The sequence below is a fragment of the Eschrichtius robustus genome, chromosome 16 (assembly GCF_028021215.1).
Source record: "Eschrichtius robustus isolate mEscRob2 chromosome 16, mEscRob2.pri, whole genome shotgun sequence".
Taxonomy (NCBI): Eukaryota; Metazoa; Chordata; class Mammalia; order Artiodactyla; family Eschrichtiidae; genus Eschrichtius; species Eschrichtius robustus.
In genome coordinates, this window is record NC_090839.1 from 54,955,523 (window position 1) to 54,980,397 (window position 24,875).

General features: G+C 44.0%; 1 protein-coding gene across 2 annotated transcripts in view; it reads left to right on the forward strand.

Moving 5' to 3' along the window:
* The first annotated feature begins 1,273 nt into the window (after nt 1-1,273).
* DNAJA3 (DnaJ heat shock protein family (Hsp40) member A3) overlaps nt 1,274-24,875 on the forward strand; it is a 32,323-nt gene continuing 8,721 nt past the window's right edge. For both annotated transcript variants that reach the window (XM_068566176.1, XM_068566177.1), the window contains exons 1-8: nt 1,274-1,484; nt 7,323-7,456; nt 12,422-12,505; nt 13,311-13,511; nt 14,516-14,668; nt 21,838-21,985; nt 23,028-23,092; nt 24,577-24,705. In XM_068566176.1, the coding sequence (XP_068422277.1) occupies nt 1,274-1,484; nt 7,323-7,456; nt 12,422-12,505; nt 13,311-13,511; nt 14,516-14,668; nt 21,838-21,985; nt 23,028-23,092; nt 24,577-24,705 (1,125 nt within the window). The remainder of the gene's footprint in view (nt 1,485-7,322; nt 7,457-12,421; nt 12,506-13,310; nt 13,512-14,515; nt 14,669-21,837; nt 21,986-23,027; nt 23,093-24,576; nt 24,706-24,875) is intronic.

Here is a 24,875-nt window from a genome sequence, read left to right on the forward strand (position 1 = left end):
GGAGAATTTGATTGATGAAAGCTATGGATATTTCCCCAGATTTACATCCACATACACAAAAATTTCATGTATAATGGGGGAAGGCGCAAGGAGCACAGACCATCTTAAATTCATCCATGAGCCCTCAGGTTACCTTTCTATTGTTAGGGGTGGTGGTGGTGGGAGTGTGAAAGCAGAAACCCCTCTACAGGACTTACCAGGCCAGGTTTATCTTTCCAGCCTCATCTCCAGTCACACACCCCAAGTTTAGAGCGTACAAGGCAAGCACTTTCACATCTGCTTTTGAAGTTCTTGCTGCTTAGAATACTCTTCCCCTCCACCGCTACCTGACACACTTCTCACCAAAGTCCAACTCGAATGTTACCTCTCAGATGCCTTCCCTGACACCCCAATGCCCCTGACCTATTTGAGAAACTCCTTCACCTGTGTGCCTGTAACACTGTTTATACCTACGATAGCACTGATCACATTATCTTAGTTACCAAGGAGCCTGTCTCTCTCGACTCATCGTGAGCTCCTCCAGAGTAGGGATGGTATGTCATTCATCATTGCATCCTCAACATTCTAGAACGCGCGGGACACCTAACAGGTGCCCAAAACGTTTATTAAATTCGTTTTCGGGTAGCTCGGCTCTCATTCAGCGATCGGCAAGTTCACTACAGGTTTGGAGAAGACAAATAGGCTTAGGAGAGAGCTGAGTGATCAAAGTTCTTTTAGTGGGGAATCAGCCAGAGGGAGAGTGAGCTTGAGGCCTGGATCTGGGAGTAGGGCAGAGACCGCAGCCGCTTGCGCCTACGCCGGGTGAGTAAACCTCAAGCAAGGAGACCTAAGACTCAGGGTCAGGAAGAAGGAAGCCGTGCGCTGCATGCTGAGATCTGCGCTACTGACGGCCGCATTGCATGCCGGGGTTTGTAGTCCCGCCCCTTGCAGGGCCCCTCAGACCAGTTACATTCGGCTGCACTCAACCACGTCCTTATACAGATACAGTATTGATTGTCCAGCACAGAATGACTAGGCTCTGCAAGACAAGTTACCTATTAGCACTTTTTAGAGCAAACATCATTTCGGCGTCGGCCACGAAGAAAGCGCATTGGGTACGGATGCACGTGCGCAACGCACGCATGCGCCCCGGTGTGTGCGTGTGTCCCCCTCACTCCCCCCGCGAGTGAACGCAGCGGGCCCCGCCCCCAGAAGTGCCGGCTCGGCGCGCGTGCGTCGTCCGCGTGAGGCTGCCTTGAGCCGGGTGGCGCAGGCGCAGTGTCCCCGGGCCAAGATGGCGGCGTGGTGCTCTGCACGCTGGTTGCTGGTGGCCGTGGGGGCTCCGCGGCTGCCGGCTGCAGCGGGGAGAGGGGCCCGGCCGCCCATGGGGGGCGTGGTGGGGGCGTCGCTGGGTCGCAGTCTGAGCGTCACCGCCTTTGCGCCTTCACTGGGAGCTCGCGGTCCCGGGGCGCTGCTGACATTGAGACCTGGTGTCAGGCTCACAGGTGAGTGCAGTCTCCAGCGCCCGAGTGAGGGGCTCCAAGGCCTGGAAAGGAGTGACTCGCTTCGCTCCGACTACGGCGGTAGCGGGGTGGAGCGTGTCTTCTGATCTACGTGCGGAATCGCTTGGGGGAGATGGGCCAGCAGGAGGCAGAGATACCCAAATGGCTACTCAGAGGTGGTAAACGAGGGAGAGCTGCGTGGAGCCTCCGGCGGCGGGGATGAAACGCCCCGCAGCCGTGAACCTTCACCTCTCTGTAAACATTTCTGGAGGCTTTTTTCCGGCCTGCCGCTGCTCCCCTGCCCAATTCCTTTCCCTTCCCTCTACCTCCTAGCCTGTAACGGAAGGGAAGAGGTAACTGCCATTCGGTGAGTACCTGCTCATGGGCTAGCTGGGCACTTTGTGCCTCTTCTCCCTTGCAAGGTGGGGCTCATCATCCCCATTTTAAAGAGTGGGGAACTGAGGTTCTAGCAGAGGAGTTGACCCGCCCGAGGTCATAAAGTTAGATAAGGAGAGTTGTCTCAAACCCAGAGCTGTTCTTCCATAGCTTACGCTCTCCACCACATGGTGTAAATCGAAGGACATACTTACTGTTTTTTAGAAGTCCCTTTTGATTGACATATATACACTAGTATGTATAAAGTAGATAATAAGAGCCTGCTGTATAAAAAATAAATAAAATTCAAAAAATAATTAAAGAAGTTCTTATGTTGGTCATTGATGCAAACTGATATATATTGAGCACTTACTATGCACCAGGCATGGGTCATTTCCATGTGATAAACACTGCTCTTAATTCTATTTTATAGATTAAAAAATTGAGGCTTAGATGTTAACTTGTAGAATGTCACAAAGCTAGAAAGTAGTTGAGCCTTGATTCAAAACCGAATGCTTTCTTAATTGCTGGAGGTGATGTTGAATTAGTATATGTTAAGCCTTTTAAGTGTTTAGCTATGATGGTTTCTTATGCTGTGTGTTGGGTGACTTCCCTTATAGTGAGATAAGGAAGGAAGGAGGAAACAGTGAACAACCAGCGATGTGCCTGGATTGTGCTAGATGTTTGTGTTCCCTAGAATTTGTGCAAATGATATTTAAACTATAAACTTACAAAGATGATTAATTAGAGGGTCCTGACAAGGTAATTTACACAAGATAATTTCCTATTGAGATCCAATTTTTATTGCTTACATAAAAGCCAGTAATTAAAGTATCAGTAATTGTTATTACCTTGTACAGTGAACACTACTCCAGTAATGTATGTGCGACCTGGGTGGATTATTTAATCCTTTTGTGCCTCTCATTCCTTAAGTGAAAATTTTTTTATTTACAGGTATTTATTGAGGACTTGTCATATGCTAGGTACTGTTCTAGGTACTGGGGATACAACAGAGAACAAAGAGATTGGATGTGGTTTTGGTCAGAATGGTCCCATTTTTAAATTCTGTTCCTGCCACCTGTATTTCCTCATGGATGGACGGAGCAGTAGTCTGCCCAGGTTTCCTCAGGATTATTTGGATCGATGTCATGCTGTATTTCTCAGTATGAGCAAAAGTGATTATTTTTAGGTTTTGCCAACGTTTTCTAATGTCAAGGTTGTTGTGAATAGAATTTGACTGCATCTTTATGCTCAATTATTAATTCCTTAGATACCTATTAAGCTAAATTAGTTCATATCACATTTGTACAGGTTTGGGAACATTTTTTGATAATTGTGTATGTGTATGTGTGAGAGACAGACAAGCACTAAGTACTGAGCCTGGCATGGGGTGATTACTAAGGAACTGCAGTCAGCTGTCCTTTTCCCCAAGTGAGCCCAGTGCCCACAATGGGCATGTTTTGTAACAGGTGTTGAACACCTGTGAGAGGTGGCATCCTTCAAGGTGCACTGTTACCACATCTAAGGTCATCATCTCAGCTCCCAAACGTTGGTGTGTGATCTCATCTCAAATCCAGCAGTACAGTTAGATGATGTAAAAACTTTATTTATTTTTGGCTGCATTGGGTCTTCATTGCTGTGCGCAGGCTTTCTCTAGTTGCAGAGAGCGGGGGTTACTCTTAGTTATGGTGCGCAGGCTTCTCATTGCAGTGGCTTCTCTTGTTGTGGAGCACGGGCTCTAGGTGCGCGGGCTTCAGTAGTTGTGGCGTGCAGGCTCAGTAGTTGTGGCTCATGGGCTCTAGAGCGCAGGCTCAGTAGTTGTGGTGCACGGGCTTAGTTGCTCTGCGGCATGTGGGATCTTTCTGGGCCAGGGATTGAACCCGTGTCCCCTGCATTGGCAGGCGGATTCTGAACCACTGCGCCACCAGGGAGGTCCCTAAAAACAACACTTTAAATCTGACTTTTTCTCCCGGAATGGAAGGTAGTTATTTCACACCTTCTCCCAGAGTGGAAGGTTGGCCATTCTTGGAATGACTTGGAGGCTAATCCTGTTCTGGGTTGTTCTAAAATGGGCAAGACATTTATTGGTCATATCTCGGGGGAAAATGTGTCTATTAAATGAACTCTTTCCAATCATTGCTAATCATTGATGCCTTTGGGATAATGTCAAGTCATCAAACTTGTGCTAGTTAAATGTACTACTTGTCTTTATATGCAGTTGTGCACATTACTGTCTCCCGTTCTAACCCAAGCCTGAGTTCTCTTCTCATGATGTAGAAGCTGCAGCTTCCAGAACCTTTGCCACTACCAGCCTTTGCCTTCTGGATTGGAAGGGGTGGGGGAAAGAGGCAGGATAGGTCAAGGTAACCCCTCAGTCCTGGAGTGAAGCGGGGGTTGAGTATGGCAGCATTGAGAAACTAGTTCTGCTCTTTTTCTCAAATCTGACCAGAGAAAGACGATAGTGGTCTCTGCCTCTCCCACACTGTCTGCTTTTCATATTCCAGGAAATCTAGGGTGCAGCAGCAGAAAACAAGTATGGGGGATACTGAAAATACGGATTTACTGTTTCTGATTTTATCGTTCTGACCATTCCTACTTATTCTCCTGGTTATCCTTTTTCTTGCCCCCTTCCTGGATATGCTCCACACCCTGGGTTGTCTTTTGTGCATACATAAATTTTAAGTAGCCTCCCAATCCTTGTTGTTGTTGTTGTTGTTGCTGTTGTTTGAGAGCTCTTTCTCATGCAAATCTGATCAGTTCTCTGTTTAATGCTTGCAGTGGCTCCCTATTGCCCTCAGGATAAAATCCAGACTCTTCAGCATACTCAAAGGCCCTTCTGTTTATTCCTAGGCCCTATTAATTATCATCCTCATCAACATCTGTAACCACTCCTCTACCACCACCACCACCACCACCACCACCACCACCACACACACACACACACACACACACACGCGCGTGCGCACTCGAGTCTCTAGTTATATCATAGTACCTGCAGTTACACAAGGACTTTCTCTCTCCAAACCAAAGGTGATCATATGATGTAGTTGCTGAATGGAGCACTTTTGAAAGCAAAAGAGGATGCTATTGCAAACAGTGCCGGGACTACAAGCATAAATCTGGATGGATTCCAGCCCTCCTTAGCTGAGCTAATTTCTGCAGCTTAACAGCAGGTGCCTTAGAAGACCTCTGAATTTCTGAGATTGGGTTTACTGGTTCTCAACTGGGGATGATTTTACCCTCCAGGAGACATCTGGCAACATCTGGAGTTTTAGTTACCAGTTTGGGGTTGGGGGGTGCTACTGGTAACTAGTTGGCCAGGGATGCTGCTAACACATCCTACAATAAATACATAGGCATGTTAGGCTATAAATAGATAACATAGGGCTGCCATAACTAAGTACCACAGACTAAGTGGCTTAAAAAAATAGAAAATTACTTTTTCACAGTTCAGGAGGCCATAAAATTCCAAGATCAGTGTTTTGGTAGGGTTGTCTTTAAAGACCCCCATCTCCAAATACAGTCATGTTCTGCAGTGCTGGGGGTTAGGACTTCAACATGTGAATTCGGGAGGGAGGACCCAATTCAGCCCATAACAGCTCCCCCCCTCCCCCTCCCGCGAGGAACCTGATCCCGTTGTGAACATTGTGGAGGCTGAGAGACTCTGGCTAGGTGACCCTTTTGTGTATTCTCACTCTGTGTTCCTGTGTGCTAATATCACTTCACACACTGCCTCCCACACTCCCCTGCTGGGCGGTAAGCTCCTTGAGGGCACTGGCTTAGACTCTTTTATTCAACTTGTATCCTCAGTGCCTAGTACAGTATTAAGATCCTGAATGAATGCAAGCTCCCAGAGGGCAGTACCTTTGCATGGTTTGCTGCTGTGTCCCCTGCGAGGAGCCCAGTGCCTGGCAGGCGTGTTTGCTGAATGAATGAGTGGTGAATCTAGAAGCTTCTCCTTGGCAGGGGAACCTTTGACTTAAAAACCTGGAGCTGCCTCATGATCCTCATTCTCTTTTGTGGCCCTGCCCTCTCTTTTGACTTAACTTGGCCCCTTCTGCTCCCAGCCCTGCCCTCCCCATCTTCAGTTGTCACAGGATGGGTTGGGGGTTAGGAGGCAGGTTATAGAGCAGCTCTCCCCCCTTCACTTGGTGACAGTCCAGTTGGCTCTCTGCTCCATACAGAGGGCAGTTGAGTAGATTTGTCTGTCAGCCTTTCCTCCCAGCTGCTGATGCAGGAGGCCTGAAAGGAGGGCAGGGCATGGAGGCGGGGCTACCATGTGCTTTGATCACTTTTGGGTTGTCTGCTCTGGGGTAAACAGAGGTTCTGGCACAGGGCCGTTTAACCTTGTGTGTCTATATATATGTATTGTTTTTAGGGGAGGGGTCAGTGCTTTTATTGGATGCTCTCAAAGAGATCTGAGACTCTAAAGACCAAGAACCATTTATTTAGCACAGTGGTTCTCAAATTGAGTGTGCCACAGAATCATCACCTGGAGGGCTTGTTAGACACAGCTTGCTGGACCCCACCTCCGGAGTTTTGGATTCAGATTTGGGAGGGGCCTGAGAATTTACATTTCCAGCAAGCTGATGATGCTGCTGGTCTGGGGACCACACTCTGAAAACCACCCCATAAGCAGATATCCAAGGTTGCATGGTGGAGGGAAAGAACCTGGGGAGTTGTTAAGCTTTAAGTGAGACAAGGCCTATGTGAACACCTGGCATATGGTGGGTGCTCGGCCAGCCGTGTAACAGGAGAGCTAAGTTCCTTTTCAGTCATCCCCAGGTGCAACCCCCATCTGGGGGTGGTTCCTTTAGAGGTATAATGAGGCTACAGCCCTAGTGTAATCCAGCAGAATCAGCCCCACCCAGCACTCTGTTTTTTGTAGACTCCGTTTACAGTGGCTTTAGCTGTTTTTTTTTTTTTTTAAACATGTTTTATTTTGTTTGCTTCTTTGACCATGAAGCTTTAATTTTATTTATTTATTTATTTATTTATTTATTTATTTATTTATTTATTTATTTTTGGCTGTGTTGGGTCTTCGTTTCTGTGCGAGGGCTTTCTCCAGTTGGCGGTGACCGGGGGCCACTCTTCATCGCGGTGCGCGGACCTCTCACTGTCGCGGCCTCTCTTGTTGCGGAGCACAGGCTCCAGACGCGCAGGCTCGGTAGTTGTGGCTCACGGGCCCAGCCGCTCCGCGGCATGTGGGATCCCCCAGACCAGGGCTCGAACCCGTGTCCCCTGCATTGGCAGGCAGATTCTCAACCACTGCGCCACCAGGGAAGCCCGCTTTAGCTGTTTTTGAAGTGCAGTGAGTTTGGTCCCCAGTGGGCTTGTAGGAGAAGAGGCCCTAAAGCTGTGACCTCTCTGCTCCTTCACAGGTATAGCCTGGCTGGTTGTTTGCTCACTATTTCCTTTTGTTGAGTACATTCCCAGAGTGATTTTCTTTCCTTTTTTCTTTTTTAGGAGTAAAAAGTTACCCTTTTCTTTGTACTGCCTCCTTCCACACGAGTGCCCCTTTGGCCAAAGAGGATTATTACCAGATATTAGGAGTGCCCCGAAGTGCCAGCCAGAAGGAGATCAAGAAAGCTTATTACCAGGTCTGTATGGAAGATTTTACAGACAAGACTGCAGAAGGGACGCTGTGGATGTAGTGTGACCCTGACGGGTGCAGTGTGTGTGCCCGTACGTGTCGGTTGTGTGCAGCCGAGAGTGTGGAAGAGATGATAAAGATGGGCTTTGCTGGACCATGTTCCTCAAGTGCGTGAGGCCACGCTGGTTAATGCTGCAGAAAAAAGGAGAGTCAGAACCAGAGATTTAAAAAAAAAAAATCTTTTTCCAGAGATGTTTTTGTATTTAAATCTCTTCTGTATCTTCTGAATCAGTAGGTGTGCTGTTCTAAGTTTTAGGTACTCATTCTTTGCATTTAGATAAAAGTTTATGGGTTTAGAATTATTTCATTTTTTTAACCCATCGTCCATATCCCGGAATGTATTGGGCTGATTGGTAAAGTGGCATGTGAGTTATCTAGACCTGTGGTTTCCAGGCTTTTGCTCTGATGAACACAATCAAAATTTAAAAAAAAATTAAAGATGAAGGGCGCCGATGTAGGAATGCTAGCTTTTGTATTTTGCCTAATATAGGTGTTAAAAATAATCAAGTACAATCTATTAATGTCATTTGATGAAAAAAAGAGCACTTTAACACCATAAACATAGGAAAGCCATATCAGAATAAAGAAGATTGAAATTTAACAAAATTAATAAATTAAATACAATTTAAATTTTAAAAATTACCGGGAGTTCCCTGGTGGTCTGGTGGTTAGGATTCGGCACTTTCACTGCCGTGGCCGGGGTTCAGTCCCTGGTTGGGGAACTGAGATCCCGCAAGCTGAGCGGCGCGGCCAAAAAGAAAAAAAACTTTTTTTTAAAGCCAAATACTGATCAAGACCAGACCTAACATCTTATCGCTTGGATAGCTACTCTCTTCTCTTACTCTTTTTTTTTTTTTTTTTAAGGGTACAGTTCACTGGTTTTTAGTATATTCACAGAGTTGTATAACCGTCACTACAATGAATTTTAAAACATTTTCATACCTCAAAAAGAAACCCCACACCATAAGCCCTTATTCCCCATTCTCCTCTGCCCTTGAAATTGCTAACCTACTTTCTGTCTCTGTAGATTTACCTATTCTGGACACTTCGTAGAAATGAAATCATGTGATATGTGGACTTTTGTGACTGGTTTGTTTTACTTTATTTTTTATTTTTCTGGCCACGCCATGTGGCATGTGGGATCTTAGTTCCCTGATCAGGGATCTTACCTGCGCCCCCTGCGGTGGAAGCGCAGAGTCTTAACCACTGGACTGCCATGGAAGTCCCATGGTTTCTTTTACTTTAGAATAATGTTTTCCAGGTTCATCCGTGTTGTAACATGCAGCAGTACTTCATTCCTTTTAGTGGTCAAATAATATTCCATTGCATGGATATACTATGTTTTATTTATCTATTCATCAGTTGATGGATATTTGGATTGTTTCCACCTTTTGTTATTATGAGTAGTGCTGCTATGAACATTCCTCTGTAAGTTTTGTATAGACTTATACTTTCATTTCTCTGGGGTATATACATATACCTAGGAGCAGACTTGCTGGGTCAATTCATAGCAATTCTGATTGCCATGTTTAACATTTTGAGGAATGGCCAGGCTATTTCTTTTTTTTCTTTTACTGAAATATAGTTGATTTCCACTGTTGTTAGTTTCAGGTGTACAGCAAAGTGATTCAGTTATACATAAATATATATATCTATTCTTTTTCAGATTCTTTTCCCTTACAGGTTATTACAAAATATTAAGTATAGTTCCCTGTGCTATACAGTAGGTCCTTATTAGTTATCTATTTTATATATAGTAGTGTGTATATGTTAATCCCAAACTCCTAATTTATCCCTCCCTCTCCCCTTTCCCCTTTGGTAACCATAAGTTTTTTTCTATGTCTGTGAATCTATTTCTGTTTTGTAAATAAGTTCATTTGTATCTTTTTTTTTAGATTCCACATATAGGTGATATGTAATATTTGTCTTTCTCTGTCTGACTTACTTCACCTAGTATGATAATCTTTAAGTCTATCCATGTTGCTGCAAATGGCATTATTTCATTCTCTTTTTATGACTAATATTCCATTGTATATATATGCCATATCTTCTTTATCCATTCATCTGTCAGTGGACATTTAGGTTGCTTCCATGTCCTGGCTATTGTAAATAGTGCTGCAGTAGATGTTGGGGTTTATGTATCTTTTCGAATTATAGTTTTCTCTGGATATATGCCCAGGAGTGGGATCCCTGGATCATACGGTAACTCTGTTTTTAGTTTTTTAAGAAACCTCCATACTGTTCTCCGTAGTGGTTGTACCAATTTACATTCCCACCAACTGTGTAGGAGGGTTCCTTTTTCTCCACACCTTCTCTAGCATTTATTTTTTGTAGACTTTTTGATGATGGCTATTGTGACCAGTGTGAGGTGATACCTTATTGTAGTTTTGATTTTCATTTCTCTAATAATTAGCAACGTTGAGCATTTTTTCATGTGCCTGTTGGCCATCTGTATGACTTCCTTGGAGAATTGTTTATTTGGATCTTCTGCCCATTTTTTGATTGGGTTGTTTGTTTTTTTGATATTGAGCTGTATGAGCTGTTTGTATGTTTTGGAAATTAATCCCTTGTTGGTTGCATCATTTGCAAATATTTTCTCCCATTCTGTAGGTTGTCTTTTCATTTTGTTTAGTTTCCTTTGCTGTGCAAAAGCTTTTAAGTTTAATTAGTTCCCATTTGTAGATTTTTGTTTTTATTTCCATTACTCTAGGAGACGGTTCCAAAATGATATTGCTGCGATTTTTGTCAAAGAATGTTCTGCCTATGTTTTCCTCTAGGAGTTTTACAGTGTCCGGTCTTACATTTAGGACTTTAATCCATTTTGAGTTTATTTTTGTGTATGGTGTTAAAGAATGTTCTAATTTCATTCTTTTACACGTAGCTGTCCAGTTTTCCCAGCACCACTTATTGAAGAGTCTGTCTTTTCTCCATTGTATATTCTTGCCTCCTTTGTCATAGATTAATTGACCATAGGTGTGTGGATTTATTTCTGGTGCCAGACTATTTCAAACAGGCTGCACTGTTTTAGATTTTCACCAGTAATGTGTGAGGGTTCAAGTTTCTCCACATCCTCGCAAACACTTGTTATCTGTCTTTTTGATTCAAGCCACCCTAGTGGGTGTGAAGTGGTATCTCACTGTGGTTTTGATTTGCTTTTCCGTGGTGGCTAATGATGTTAAGCACCTTTTCATGTGATTTTTGGCCATTTGCTGTATGTGTATTAGATCCTTTGCCCATTTTTAAATTGAGATATCTTTTTATTACTGGGTTGTTAGGGAATGAGGAAAGACTTGGGGATAGGAAGCAGAGATCCTGGCTTGGGATAGTGAATAGTGTGTCTCTTGAGCTGGAAGGTACCTGATACAAGGGTGGGAGAAGACTGGAGAGATGGAGCCTGAGGCCAACTTAAGGGGGCATGTGAGGCCCTTAGCAAGTACTAGAGATTTAATTTAAGAGAGAGTAGGGAACCATCCAAGTTTTTAGGTGTGGAAGTAAATAGATCAGGTAAAGCTGTGTAATTTAAAACTGGAAATTTAGAAAGTAGGCTTTATGGAGCAATAACTGGGGTCAACCCTTGATAAAAGCTTTTCATGTGTTACATCATTTAATCCTCGTGGCAAAAGACTTGGCAAGGTTATGACATGCAGCTGAGGCCACACAGTCAATAAGTGGCATACATGAGACTAAAGCACAGGTCTTTCTGACTGCAAAAGGCCTCTGTTTTCCTTGTGCTGATCTCATGAGCGTATCAGTGTATCTTGCCCTGGCCTGGAACTAGACTTGTGGCCCACCATGATCTACTGCCGTGCCTTGAGAGCCCCCTTCCGGCTGAGCACTCAGCCTCTGACGTCCTTCCACGTGCTGGTGTGAGGACCAGCATGTCCAGCAGCAGAGTGAGCAGCCAGTTGCCAGCAGTGGTGGAGCCAGACGTCTCCTGAGTCACTTTCAGCTTTAGGATTCTGTGCCCTCCTCACCCTCTATCAGGGTGACCCAGACTTGGAAGGCATCGGTAGCTGCAGCAAACATAGTGAACACCTACAAAGGTGTCGCACAGCACTGCTCAGCATGGCCAGGAAGAAACCTTCATTTTAGAGCTGCTCAGCTCGCCTGTGTGCTCTGGACAGCCAAGGGAGATCTTGTTTTGTTTTTTAATATTTAAATCTATGTTTTTAGTGGGTAATATATTCCCCTTGTTCAGAAATCAAAAAGTACAAAGGAGTGTACATTGAGAAGTCTTCCTCCTTCCCGTTCATCCACATCCCTCCTGGAGCAGTCAGTGTTTTCAGCTTAGTGTATGTTCTAACTAATTTATACAACAGATACAGCTACTTATCTATCCAGTTATTTATCTCTCTTTTTATAAAGATGGTAGTCTACCAGATACACTCTTTTGCATCTTTCACAAAGGTGCTCAAGTTCTAAAGAATTAGTTTTTATTTTTGTTAGAGATTTGTTGTGGTTGAAAAATGTGTACACACCTCAGATTTGAAGAGATGGTTTTATTTATTTATTTATTTATTTATTTATTTATTTATTTATTTCTCTTTCCCAAAACTCAGTTTGTCATTTTGTAATAAACTTTTGATCGAATTTGAAAGCTGAACACAATGTGTATGTTCTTAATTCTGGCTGTGTGTGCTTTGCTTTTAGTTTGTTTTTATTGAGGTATAATTGACATGTTAGTTTCAGGTATACAACATAGTGACTCAACATTTGCATACACTGAAATGATCATCACAATAAGTCTAGTTAGAGATGGTTTATTTTAAAGTCTTAAACCTTGTTTTAAAAATTGCTATTGGTTGTAAAGTCTCAGACAACTGCTACAAAGGAGGTGAGGTGTAACTGGTATCTGGGGTTCAGTTTTAGTAATCATCTTGTGTCCATAGTAATTTACCATTTCCTCCCTTAGCTCGCCAAGAAATATCACCCAGACACGAATAAGGATGATCCCAAAGCCAAGGAGAAGTTCTCCCAGCTGGCAGAGGCCTATGAGGTAATGCAGCCCACCGGTGTGTGCAGTCACTGTCATTCCGCTGTGTGTGTGCATCAGAGCTCGCTGCCCAGGGCAACCGCTGTGTCAGAAGGTCCAGTGGGAAGGCTGTGTTCCCCACCAGATCACCTCGTTGAAGGAAAAAAAAAATTCCCAGATCCAAAATTTTCACATTAGATCTAACTTCGAATCTCAACAAAGAACAGGATCCAATAATCTGTGTTAACAGAGCTCCCTCCACTCGGACTTGTAGCTGGGTCTGGGAGCTCCTTGTCAGAGTAAAAAGTTTTGCGTCTGTTTGATGACCCCTCCCACCCCCAACTTAGGGCATCACTGTCTGGTGGGGATGGTGGGTGTTGTAAAAGTAGACCACCACTGCCCTAGAGGAGTGTAGAATGTAATCAGGGGGACGAAGCGGACGTGAAACAGCCACTGAGCATTGCAGAGTTAAGTGAAAGTGGACCTCCTTCCTGGACTTTGGCCGTGCTGAAGGGGTTCAGGATATGTAGGGTATCATACGTCTGCTGTGTGTGTGTGTGTGTGTGTGTGTGTGTGTGCGCGCGCGCGCGCGCGCAAGTGTGCGTTCCCCCGACCATTTGACAATAAGTCGCAGATGTGGTGTCTCTCTATCCCTAAGTACTTCTGTGTATATTCGCTAAGAACAAGAACATTCTTTTCCATAACTTCAGTACAGCTGTCAAGATTAGGAAATTTTATGTTGATACGATACCACTGTCTGTGTTTGGTGTCCATGTCCCTGGACCTTGGGAGACTCGGGAGCACCTGACTGCTGTGCCTTTCACGGTAGGTCCTGAGTGATGAAGTGAAGAGGAAGCAGTATGACACCTATGGCTCTGCTGGCTTCGATACTGGGGCCGGCAGCTCTGGGCAGAGCTACTGGAAAGGAGGCCCCACTGTTGACCCTGAGGAGCTCTTCAGGAAGATCTTTGGGGAGTTCTCATCCTCCTCTTTTGGAGACTTCCAGAGTGTGTTCCATCAGCCCCAGGAGGTAAGCATCTCATTTTGAAGAATCATTCAAATTTTAGCTGCCAAGTGTGATGCAAACAGATTTTACCAATTCTTTTTCTCAAAGAAAAAGCTAAAGCAGCTTAAATGGGATGATTTGGAGGCAGCCGTCTTGGTAGGAAATGGTTCCGGTATTTGAAGAATCATATAATAATGTGTACATACAGTTTTACTATATTCTTACAATTGCTTAATCAGGCAGCACCTAAGGCTCTCAGAGTCCATAGTTAGAGTGTGACTATTTTATCTGGAGCCTGCCTCGTTATTCTAGGAGAGCTCAATCCATAGGGAGGTACTGCCAGTCCTGCCTCTTCCATATTTATGTCTTGTTTCAGACATTATTAGAATTGAAGAGAGAGGGGAGATGTTTTATGATGTGAGTTATGATTGTGGATCGTTTGAGTTGTTAGTAAGGACCCTGTACAGATATTTTCTGTGAGCATTTTCAGTTTGTTGAAAAGCACATTTTCACTTAAATATTATCTCTTAAAAATTCTGAGGAGTAGGGCAGAATCAGTTGAGTCCCATCTATTCTTGCTTGACAAAGTACAAGTAAGTTAAAAAGTAAAGTAACTAGGGGATCAGATGAATTGGTGGAGCATAGGATTTTTAAGGCAGTGAAACTACTTTACATGATACTATGACGAGGATACATGTTATTATACATTTGTTCAGACCCATAGAATATCCAAAACCAAGAGTGAACCCTAATGTAAACTGTGCGCTTTGGATGATTATGTTGTGTGAATGTAGGTTTATCCTTGATAAAAAAAATACCATTCTGGTGAGTGATGTTGATAACAGGGGATGCTGTGCATGTGTGGGGGCAAAGGGTATGTGGGAAATCTCTGTACCTCCCTCTCAATTTTGTAAACCTAAAACTGCTTTAAAAAATAAAGTCTTTAAAAGAAAAAGTAACTGTAAACTGCTGGCCAGTGCTCTCCCTTACTTTAAGAGAGATAACAGGTGGTCCCTTGATTTCTTTAGTACATCATGGAGTTGACATTCAATCAAGCTGCCAAGGGTGTCAACAAGGAGTTCACCGTGAACATCACTGATACCTGTGAGCGGTGTGATGGCAAAGGGAACGAGCCCGGCACCAAGGTGCAGCACTGCCACTACTGCGGCGGCTCCGGCATGGTGAGCGTGAGGCCGAGCCCTTGGCCTCCCACCTCTTGCCCCCTTCCTGCTCCCCTCCACCACTCCTCTTTTCTGTGCTCCAATGGACCTAGGGCTTTGAGAGCTCATAACTAGGTGGGACTGTTTTACCTAGAATCTTCTGCATTTTCCCAGGAGTGCTCTGTCCTAGTCAACAATATGGAAGAAGCAATGAAACTCTGCTGTCTTCTCTGAAAATACATTGTGGGGTATTTTGGTAATTTGAACCTGGGGTAGCGGACGGGGACTTAAATTTTGCTTGAAGTGTGATCATTTTTTTCTTTTTCTTTTTGGTAAGTTTTAGGTATAACTCAAACTTATAGAATAGTATGAAGAACACTCCCTTACTCCTTCTACCCAGCTTCAGCAGTTGTTAACATTTTGTCCCATTTGCTTTGTCATTTGTGGTGTGTACATATGTGTGTGTGTGTGTGTGTGTGTGTGTGTGTATATTTTTTTTTTTTTTTGGCTGCGCGGGCTCTTTGTTGTGGCACATGGGCTTCTTTAGTTGCGGCGTTTGGGCTCTAGAGTGCGCAGGCTCAGTAGTTGCAGCGCACGAACTTAGTTGTGGTTTGTGGGATCTTAGTTCCCCAACGAGGGTTCGAACCTGGGCCCCCTGCATTGGGAGTGTGGAGTCTTAACCAGTGGACCACCAGGGAAGTCCCTATGGTATATATTTTCTAAGAGCAAGAATATTCTTTTACGTAACCACTAAGTTGTCAAAATCAGGAAGTTTAATGTTGATACGATACCGCTATCTGTACTATTCAGATTTTTTCAGTTGTCCTTATAATGTTCTTTTTTTCCCACAAGCCCAGTATCCAGTCTGTGATCTTGCATAATATCTGGTTGTCATATCTTTTGTCTCCTTTAATCAGGAACGACTTCTCAGTCTTTCTTTTATGACAACTGACATTTTTTAGGATTACAGACCTGCTTTGTAGGATGTCCCTCATTTGGGTCATCTGATGTTTTTTCTTGATAAAATTCAGATTATGCATTTTTTGCAGAAACACCAGACATGTAGTGCCCTTTTCATGGATCATGTCAGGAGTCATGACGTGTCAGTTTGTCTCATTAGTGGTGATGTTACATTTGTTCACAATCAGTTAAGGTAGTGTCCACCAGGTTTCTTCATTATAAAGTTATTATTTTTCCCCATTGAAATTAACGAGGAAGTTGTGAGGTACCTTGACACTATATAAATATCCTGTTCCTCATCAAACTTATACCCAGTAGTTACAGCATCCATGGATCAGTCTTGCGTAAATCAGGGATTACTCTGACTGTTGCTAAATGGTGATTTTCTTTTTTGTTTTTTAAGTTTTTTTTTTTGAATTTTTGAATTTTATTTATTTTTTTATACAGCACATTCTTATTAGTTATCTTTTTTATACATATTAGTGTATATATGTCAATCCCAATCTCCCTAAATGGTGATTTTCTGATTGCAACATCCCTTCTTTGTTTATTAGTTGTCATTCTACTGAAAGGAAGAGCTTTCTCTTCTCCATTTATTTATTCATTCTTTCATTCATATCAGTATGAACTCATGGATTCTTATTTTATTCACTGAGCTGTCATTAGTATTACTACTTTGACGCTCAAACTGTCCCTGACTTGGCCTGTGGAAGTCTCTTCTGGCTGGCTCCTGTATTCTTTTGATGTGTCCCCATCATTCTTTCAGCGCTTCCTTACTTTCTATTACAACAGGATATTCTAGACAACTTGTACTTTCCTTGCCACACCCTGGAAAACCAGTCATTTCTCCAAGGAGTCCTGGTTCCTTTTACTGTCTAGTGGGATTTAGAAACCAAGATCTCTGCTCTAGGTGTGGTCATTGTGCCTGGAGTGTCACTGCTTCCAAGACTTTTCAGCAGACTGAGCCAGGAAAAAAGCATGTGTTTGTGTGTATGAGCACATGTGCATGTGCACATATAGATACATATTTCATACCTATGTTTCCATATTTTTCATATTGTAGATGTATATACACACATATGTTCACACTGATCCATCCACCCATCATCCACCTGATAGTTCCACTTCCAGCCCAACACCACAAGGTTTATCTAGTCTTCTGCCTATCCATATTTGAAACTAAATAATAAAGATAAATTATTAATTTCTAATAAAGAGAAATCTGGCTCTCATTATCCTCTATATTTACTCATTTGCTCAATCCTATAAGACACAAAAAGTAGTTTCAGAATTGTTACTCATACCACTGCAAAAAGAAGTCCTACTTAACTGGCATTTAGTATTTAGAGTTGTTTTTACCTTTGGATTAAGGGTATATAGTTAAAATACTGTGCTCAACTTACTTAGATCACTTCTTTTTCTCCCCCTTCACCATGATTATTTGTTTGAAATGCAGTTAGGTTTCCATTGAGCATGTTTGTATTCCATTTAGATGGTTTTTTTAAGGGAGTTGGGAAGTTCTCCATCACCCACCTTTAAAGTCAAATCATTGTTCATGATATGTGTGTGTATGGGGGGATAGAAGTTGTCTTTGAGTACAGAAAAGCATGAAAAAGGAGACAAAAGTCACTGATAATCCCACCACTGTTAGTATTTTGGTGTGTTTCCTGCCAGTTGTTTTTTGTTTGTTTGTTTGTTTTTTGGGGGTATAATTGTTTTACAATATTGTGTTAGTTTCTACTGTACAGTGAAGTGGAGTTCCCTGTGCTATACTGCATGTTCTTATTAGTTATCTATTTTATACATATTAGTGTATTTATGTCAATCCCAGTCTCCCAATGCATCCACCCCCACCCCCCCCTTGGTGTCCATACATTTGTTTTCTACGTCTGCGTCTTTATTTCTGCCTGCCAGTTGTTGATTAGGAATGTCATTTCTGTTTTATATTAGCTAGTTTTTGAATAGGTTGTATATGCAAATCATTGGAAATTCAGTGGGTACAAATTGAAAACTGTGTAAGGTAAGTCTCCCTCTCAGTCTTGACTTTTAGCCATTGAGTTCCACGCTCCAGAAACATCGTTTTGTCTTTCTGTATGCAAGCCTCTATGTGTGTGTGTGTGTGTGCATTTTTTCATACCAGAGATAGAATACAATTGTTAGCACTGTTTGTACCTTGGTGTTTTGTTTTGTTTCTAGTTCTCAATATGTTTGGGAAATACTCTGCATTTATAGCTGCCTCAGTCTTTTTTTTTTTTTTTTTTTTAAATGTTTGCTTATTTGGTTGCGCCGGGTCTTAGTTGTGGCAGGCACACTCCTTAGTTGTGGCATGTGAACTCTTAGCTGCAGCTCGCTGGCTCCTTAATTGTGGCATGCAAACTCTTAGTTGCGGCATGCATGTGGGATCTAGTTCCCTGATCAGGGATCGAACCCGGGCCCCCTGCACTGGGAGCATGGAGTCTTATCCACTGCGCCACCAGGGAAGTCCCTGTCTCAGTCTTTTTATGGCCATGGTATTCCTTTATATGGACACATCACCGTTTGTTTAGCCAGGCCCCTGTTGCTGGATGCCTAGGTGGTTCTTATTTTTTTCATGTTATAGACAACGGATACCTTTGAATAGTGTCATTCCTCATATTCATTTTCTGAATATACAGGTATCTATTATGTGTGGAGTAGAATATCTTTTCTAAGATTTGAGAGCCATTGTTTTTTTGCATGTATTCCATCTTTTGTCCTTCTTTGTATTGAGTAATTGGTCTTTTTCTTATTCATTTGTAGAAGCCCTTTATAAATTAATTGAATTAGTCCTTTGCCAACGATTTTAGTTGTATTTGTCTTTTGACTTTGAATATATTTTTGCCTATTTGTATATAATTTTCAACGGTTGAGAATCATACATGCAATTTTTCCCTTTTTTCATTTATTATAATGAAAGCATTTTTCCATATCTTTAAATATTTTTAAACATTATTTTTGATGGCTAAATAATAGTCCACTGATGGGTGTGCCCAGAGTTACCTGTAAATACTCCTACAGCTTAGTCTGAGAAAGTGAAGTTGTGCTTACATTCCTCTAGAGGGCGCTCTTGGAGAGGATGAGGATTCCTGTGGTTACAGTTTTGTGAGTTGAGTTGCTGCCACTTGTTACAGATACTTTTTATTTTATATTTTATTTTATTTTATTTATTTTTGGCTGCGCCAGGCGGCTTATGGGATCTTAATTCCCCAACCAGGGATTGAACCCGGGCCCTCGGCAGTGAAAGCTCCGTGTCCTAACCGCTGGACCGCCAGGGAATTCCCTACAGATACTTTTTATTGATCCTAATTCCCTCTCACTTCTAAGGTCCTTTCTCCAAGGCCCTGAATTGCTATGACTTTCTTTTTTCACACTTCTTTGGTGAACATTGAGATAAGACAAGCTGAAGTGTATTTCTCTCAAAATGTAATGTTTGAGATTGGGAAAAAAAATTTGCAAGGCATACGCTAAAGGATTAGTATTCCTAATATGTAAAGGGCTCTTTCAGAATAATGAGAAAAAGACTAACAGCTCATTAGAAAAACAGGTCAAGGTGAGAAGAGGAAATGCAAGTGACCAGCAAATGTTTCTCGCTGGCGATCAGGGAAGTGCAGGTGGAGCCAAGGAGATGCCTGAAGTTCGCCACACATTTCAGAGACGGGTTCAGGCCCTGCTGACAGGCCTGTGGGATGTGGCACTCGTGTGCACTGATGGTGGATGTGGAAACCACCCTGGCCTTTGGGAGTGGCAGCTGCAGTGGCTGTTCACCTGCACATATGCCTCTCTCTGTGGGGATGTAGCCTATAGATCACACCTGGAAAATAGCACATGTACAGGGTGTCCCTTGGAGCCTGTGTGTAATAGGAAAGGACTGGACAGCCTCAGTGACCACCAGGAGCGAGTTGTCTGAAAAATACGCTGATGAGGAATGCTCTCTGAGGTTATTAAATTGTTAAAAACAAAATAGCAAAAGCCACAGAACTGTGTGCACGGTATGCTACCTGGGCTTATTGAAAACTTGTAATGCACAGATGGATGGCTTGAAATGTGTATCTGTAAAAAGTAGGATACACAAGAATATCACTACAGCTGTGCATCTATGGAAGGTACCTGGAATGGTTAGGGGCCAGGGGTGAGGGGGACATTTAACTTTTCACCGTACCTTCATTTTTTACTTCAGAATTTTTTTAAAAAAATAAATTTATTTATTTATTTATTTTTGGCTGTGTTGGGTCTTCGTTGCTGCACATGGGCTTTCTCTAGTTGCGGCGAGCGGGGGCTACTTTTGGTTGTGCGTGGGCTTCTCATAGCAGTGGCTTCTCTTGTTGCAGAGCACGGGCTCTAGGCGCATGGGCTTCAGTAGTTGTGGCGCACGGGCTTAGTTGCTCTGCGGCATGTGGGATCTTCCCGGACCAGGGCTTGAACCTGTGTCCCCTGCATTGGCAGGGGGATTCTTAACCCCTGCACCACCAGGGAAGTCCCTACTTTAGAATTTTGTACCATACGCACATAGGACCTTTTCAAATAAATGTAGCACATAAAATTGTATTTAAAAAAAAATTTTTTTTTAAAATTTATTTATTTATTATTTATGGCTGTGTTGGGTCTTCGTTTCTGTGCGAGGGCTTTCTCTAGTTGCGGCAAGTGGGGGCCACTCTTCATAGCGGTGCGCGGGCCTCTCATTATCGTGGCCTCTCTTGTTGCGGAGCACAGGCTCCAGACGCGTAGGCTCAGTAATTGTGGCTCACGGGCCTAGTTGCTCCGCGGCATGTGGGCTCTTCCCAGACCAGGGTTCGAACCCGTGTCCCCTGCATTGGCAGGCAGATTCTCAACCACTGCGCCACCAGGGAAGCCCAAAAAAAATTTATTTATTTATTTATTTATTTGGCTGCGTCGGGTCTTAGTTGTGGCATGCAGGATTTTTAGTTGCGGTATGCAAACTCTTAGTTGCGGCATGCGGGATCTAGTTCCCTGACCAAGGATCGAACCTGGACCCCCTGCATTGGGAGTCTTAGCTACTGGACCACCAGGGAAGTACCTAGCACATAAAATTTTAAATTTAATAAATATTTGTCCTAGCAAGTCCACCTTTGGGAATCTGTCTTAGAAAAAAAAAATTAAGGCATCAGAACAGAAGTATCTATGTGAAGAGATTTTTTTCTTCCGCACCGAAACAAAAATTAAATATTAAAATGGAAATTGAAATCTGTATATATTGGTCTGGAGGAATGTTCATGATGTGTCATGAAGATGAAAGGGAAAGCAAGTTTCAGAGCAATAGTATAATATATTGTCATTATAAAATTTTTACTTAAAAAGTTTTTCATGGAGAGAAAGAGAGAGTGAGTGAGCGAGTTGTGGGAAAGAACACCTCAAACTGAGCTACCAAGAGCTGGTCACCTTGGGAGTCAAGATGAGGGGAGAGATTAATAATTTTTTTTATATATGTCTGTATTCTTTGATTTGCTATAACAACAGGTATTTGATAATTTACCAAAAACAACCCACAAAAAACCCAAGGATGTGAGGTTAAATAAAAAGGTAACCGATTTCCAGTGCCCAGTGAGGAGCTGATGGGAGTGGCCACAAATTGTAAGGCCCCACCAGCTGTGCGAGGGGCTGGGAGCCGGGGAGGCTCCTGGAGGACTGGGGTGGGGAAGAAGAGACCCCTGGGGGGGAGCATGAGCAGCACCAGTGCCTGTGAGAGGAGCTGTTTGGCTCCTTGCTCCCAGGGTGCCTGTGATGGGGGCTGGGGACAGTGGGGGGCCCTGGGAGGCAGAGAGGCCAGTGCTGCTCCTCCCTTGGAGTGGGCAGTGGCAGTGGCAGCTCTGGGTGGGGGTTGCATCCAGTCGTCACTTTCCTCTTTCTTTCCCTGCTTTCCCAGCTGTCCCTTTTGTAATGGGGGGGGGTACTCTTTTTAAAGCATATTTGTTCAGCTCCCAGGAGTTTCGGGAACTTCTGTAGAGAGGCAGCATCTCATTTTTCAGCCTCATATAGTCAGGTTTGTGGTTTGGGATTCAGAAGTCGGTGCGCTCTAGGTCAGATTAACAGTTTGAGCTCCTGCACCTGTGTCTTTAGGCGGTATGTTTTAGTGCATGTGCACGCAACACGTGAATCTTTGGTGAAATGTTTCTTGTGCACATTGTGGTCCCAGGACCTCGCTGTCAGGGTTTACCGGTGTCTAAGGGTCCCGTTTTTCTTCTCCTTTTTATCAGGAAACCATAAACACAGGCCCTTTTGTGATGCGCTCCACGTGTCGGAGGTGTGGTGGCCGGGGCTCCATCGTCACGTCTCCCTGTGTGGTGTGCAGAGGAGCAGGAGAAGCCAAGCAGAAGAAGAAGGTGGTGATCCCTGTGCCTGCCGGTGGGTCTGGGGCTCCTCCACGCGCAGGGCCTGGGAGCCGGGGCCATCGTGTTCTTGTTTCTAGAGCCCAAACTCGAGGAGGAACCAGGGTCTCCTTGCGTTTTCCTCTGCACCAGTTATCCTTAAAATCTGCACACATGTCACATGGGGAGATGGAACCCGATGTGACCGCTCTGCTTCTGCGTGAAGGACTCCCCCATCTCCTCCATCTTTTGTCCCAAGGCCAATGTCGTCCCCACTGCCAGCCCAGTGGGCAACACCACCCCCTCCTCCTGCCCCCAGGGCCAGCTTGTGGCTGCTCTCCCTAACTGGCTCCTGTTCCTAGGGTAGTGTTTCCACTGTGCGGTCTGATCATGTCTCTCACCCTGTTGAAGACACCGCAGTGACTCTCAGGGGCTGAGAAATGGCCTCCCCTTCCAGCCCCTGCTGGTCTCAGCCTCCCCTCTTTTTAGTCTCCCCCTCATTACCTGCCCTGCAGCTTCCTGACTCTGACGTAGCCCCTGCCTCCCAGAACAGAGCCTTTGCGTACGCCATTCCCGGTGACTGAAGCTCGCTGTCCAGCTTCTTTTCAGTAGGGTAACTCTGTTCTCCCGGAGCTCCCAGCTCAAGGGTCACTTCCCCAGGGGAGCCTTCTGGAACCCTCCCTGTTCCTTAGATGTTCCTTTGTCTGGAGTTGTGATCTTTTCTTTCTAAGAACACGTCTCTGTTTGTAGTGACACATTTGTTAGTGTTGTTATTTGGCTAATAGCTGTCTCCCCGGTTAGACTCTAAACTCACTGAGATATTAGGTGGACCTGGCAGTAAACCAAAGGAATGAATAGAAGGGGCTTTTGTTCAGTTATCAATTATTGTATGTTGCACCTTTGGAAAGTTATTCTTGTTTTAAGTTATACTTGTTGCTATCTTTGGTAGTTGTGTTATTCCTTGTTAACAAGAAACAGGAATGAGTAAGTTGGTGGGTTGTAAATGGATCTAGCATAGAAGATGCCTTGGGAGGTCCCAAAATAATCGTTCTCTTTTAAACTTTTGTTTTTACTTACAGGAGTTGAGGATGGCCAGACTGTGAGGATGCCTGTAGGAAAAAGAGAAATTTTCATCACATTCAGGGTAGGTTCTCTGTTTGCACAGCTTCTGTCAGGCCCTTGCTCTCCTGGAGAGGGTACGGCCCAGGCTTCTCATAGGAGAGGTAGGAGCTTCACAGAGTGTCTGGCCATCTGAGTTTCCAAGGTGAGCAGTGGCCACTTTGGCAGGGTGATTAAACGTGTGTTACATCAAGCTTTTGTGCTAAATGTGGAGAGAACAAAGTTTCCTCGAGGTGTTTACAAGTTGGACTCATAAAAATACAGAAAACATCTCCTTGTATTTTTTATTTATGTATCGAATTGTTCGTAGGGACAATAAGTGCCAAAGCTACAGTTTTACGTGCAATGTGCAGGGCAAACCCACTTTTCTGAGGTGAGGGAAACATGAGAGGAGGTGGCGCCTTCTGCCAGCGATTCCACCAGACATGTACCCGAGGAGGTGCAGTTCGCAGAGGCAGGGTGTGTGACAGCCTCATTAACAACAACGAGACAGTGACAACAGCCTGCTGTCCTTGGAGAGGAGAATGGTGAGTGGTCTGCGCTGTGGGCCCAGGGCATCTCAGAGCAAGAGGCTCGCGCTACACGTGTCAGCATGAGACGTCCTGGGACTTCTCAGTTACAAACAGGGAGAGAGCAGGTTGCAGGACGAGGGAAGGACGTCATCTGTGTAAAATTTTAAACCATGTGAGGTGGTGTTATGTATTCTTTAGGGACATGTAAACATGTAGGAAAAGTAAACAGATGCTTGTAGGAATGATACCTACTAAATTGGCCTGGTTACTCTGGAGGGGTGAGCTGGAGGTGGGGAGAAGTCACCTGTGTCCTAATGTTCTGTTACCTAAGCTGGGTTGTGGAAACACTGTGTGTTATTTACTTTGCTGGTTTACGTATATGTGAAATATTTCGTAATTTAAAACAAAGAAAAAAATAATGTAAAGGGTGAGTCTTCTAGACTGAGAAATCGAAGACAAAGGCAGCGGGCTGGAAGCCAATCTATAAGGAAGGCTTGGTAGAGAATTCAGATTGTTTCCAGCTGATAATAGAGAAGAAAAAAAGAAAGAAGAAATCAGTGGAAGGCAAAGAATGTGTTTGACACACAAAAAATAGTGCTTATAAAACGAGAATAATTCCAGTGTTGGCAGTGTGACTTGAAGGTAGTTTGTACCAAATGGCTCTTTGGAAAGTAAACCGTTTTCGCCTTTGTAGATTGTATTGGTCTGTGTTTCTTTATACTTTCCAATAAAGAAAGATTTTTATTTTTTTAATGTTCAGAAGCTGATTTTACTTTTTAACTTCCCTCAACAATTGAACAGCTTGATCTGAGATGACACTCTTGCGTTGCAGTGGAGTAAGAACCTGCCCTGTAACTCCCAGAGCCTGGGGGCGTGGTCGCTTTGGTGAAAGTACATTCTCTCCCTGACGCTGTGCTCTGAGCTGCTGAGATGCGTCTGTTGCCCGCTCTCCAGAACGACTTCTCTGAGCGTAACCCCCTCTCGTGCTTGGCTGTAGGTGCAGAAAAGCCCCGTGTTCCAGAGGGACGGTGCAGACATCCACTCCAACCTCTTCATTTCCATAGCTCAGGCCATTCTGGGAGGCACCGCCAGAGCTCAGGGCCTGTACGAGACCATCAACGTGGTGGTAAGAGGACAAGTGTGGCGTCGCCACCCTTGTACTTCCTTGTTCTTTTTTTCTGAAACGGGAAATGGCTGAGAAGTGGCTGGAACCTGGGAACAGCCAGCCTGTCGGGGATTCGAGGAGACAAGCTGGGTGTGGGGGGGGAGGAGGAGTGTTGGCCGTGCCTTGGGTGT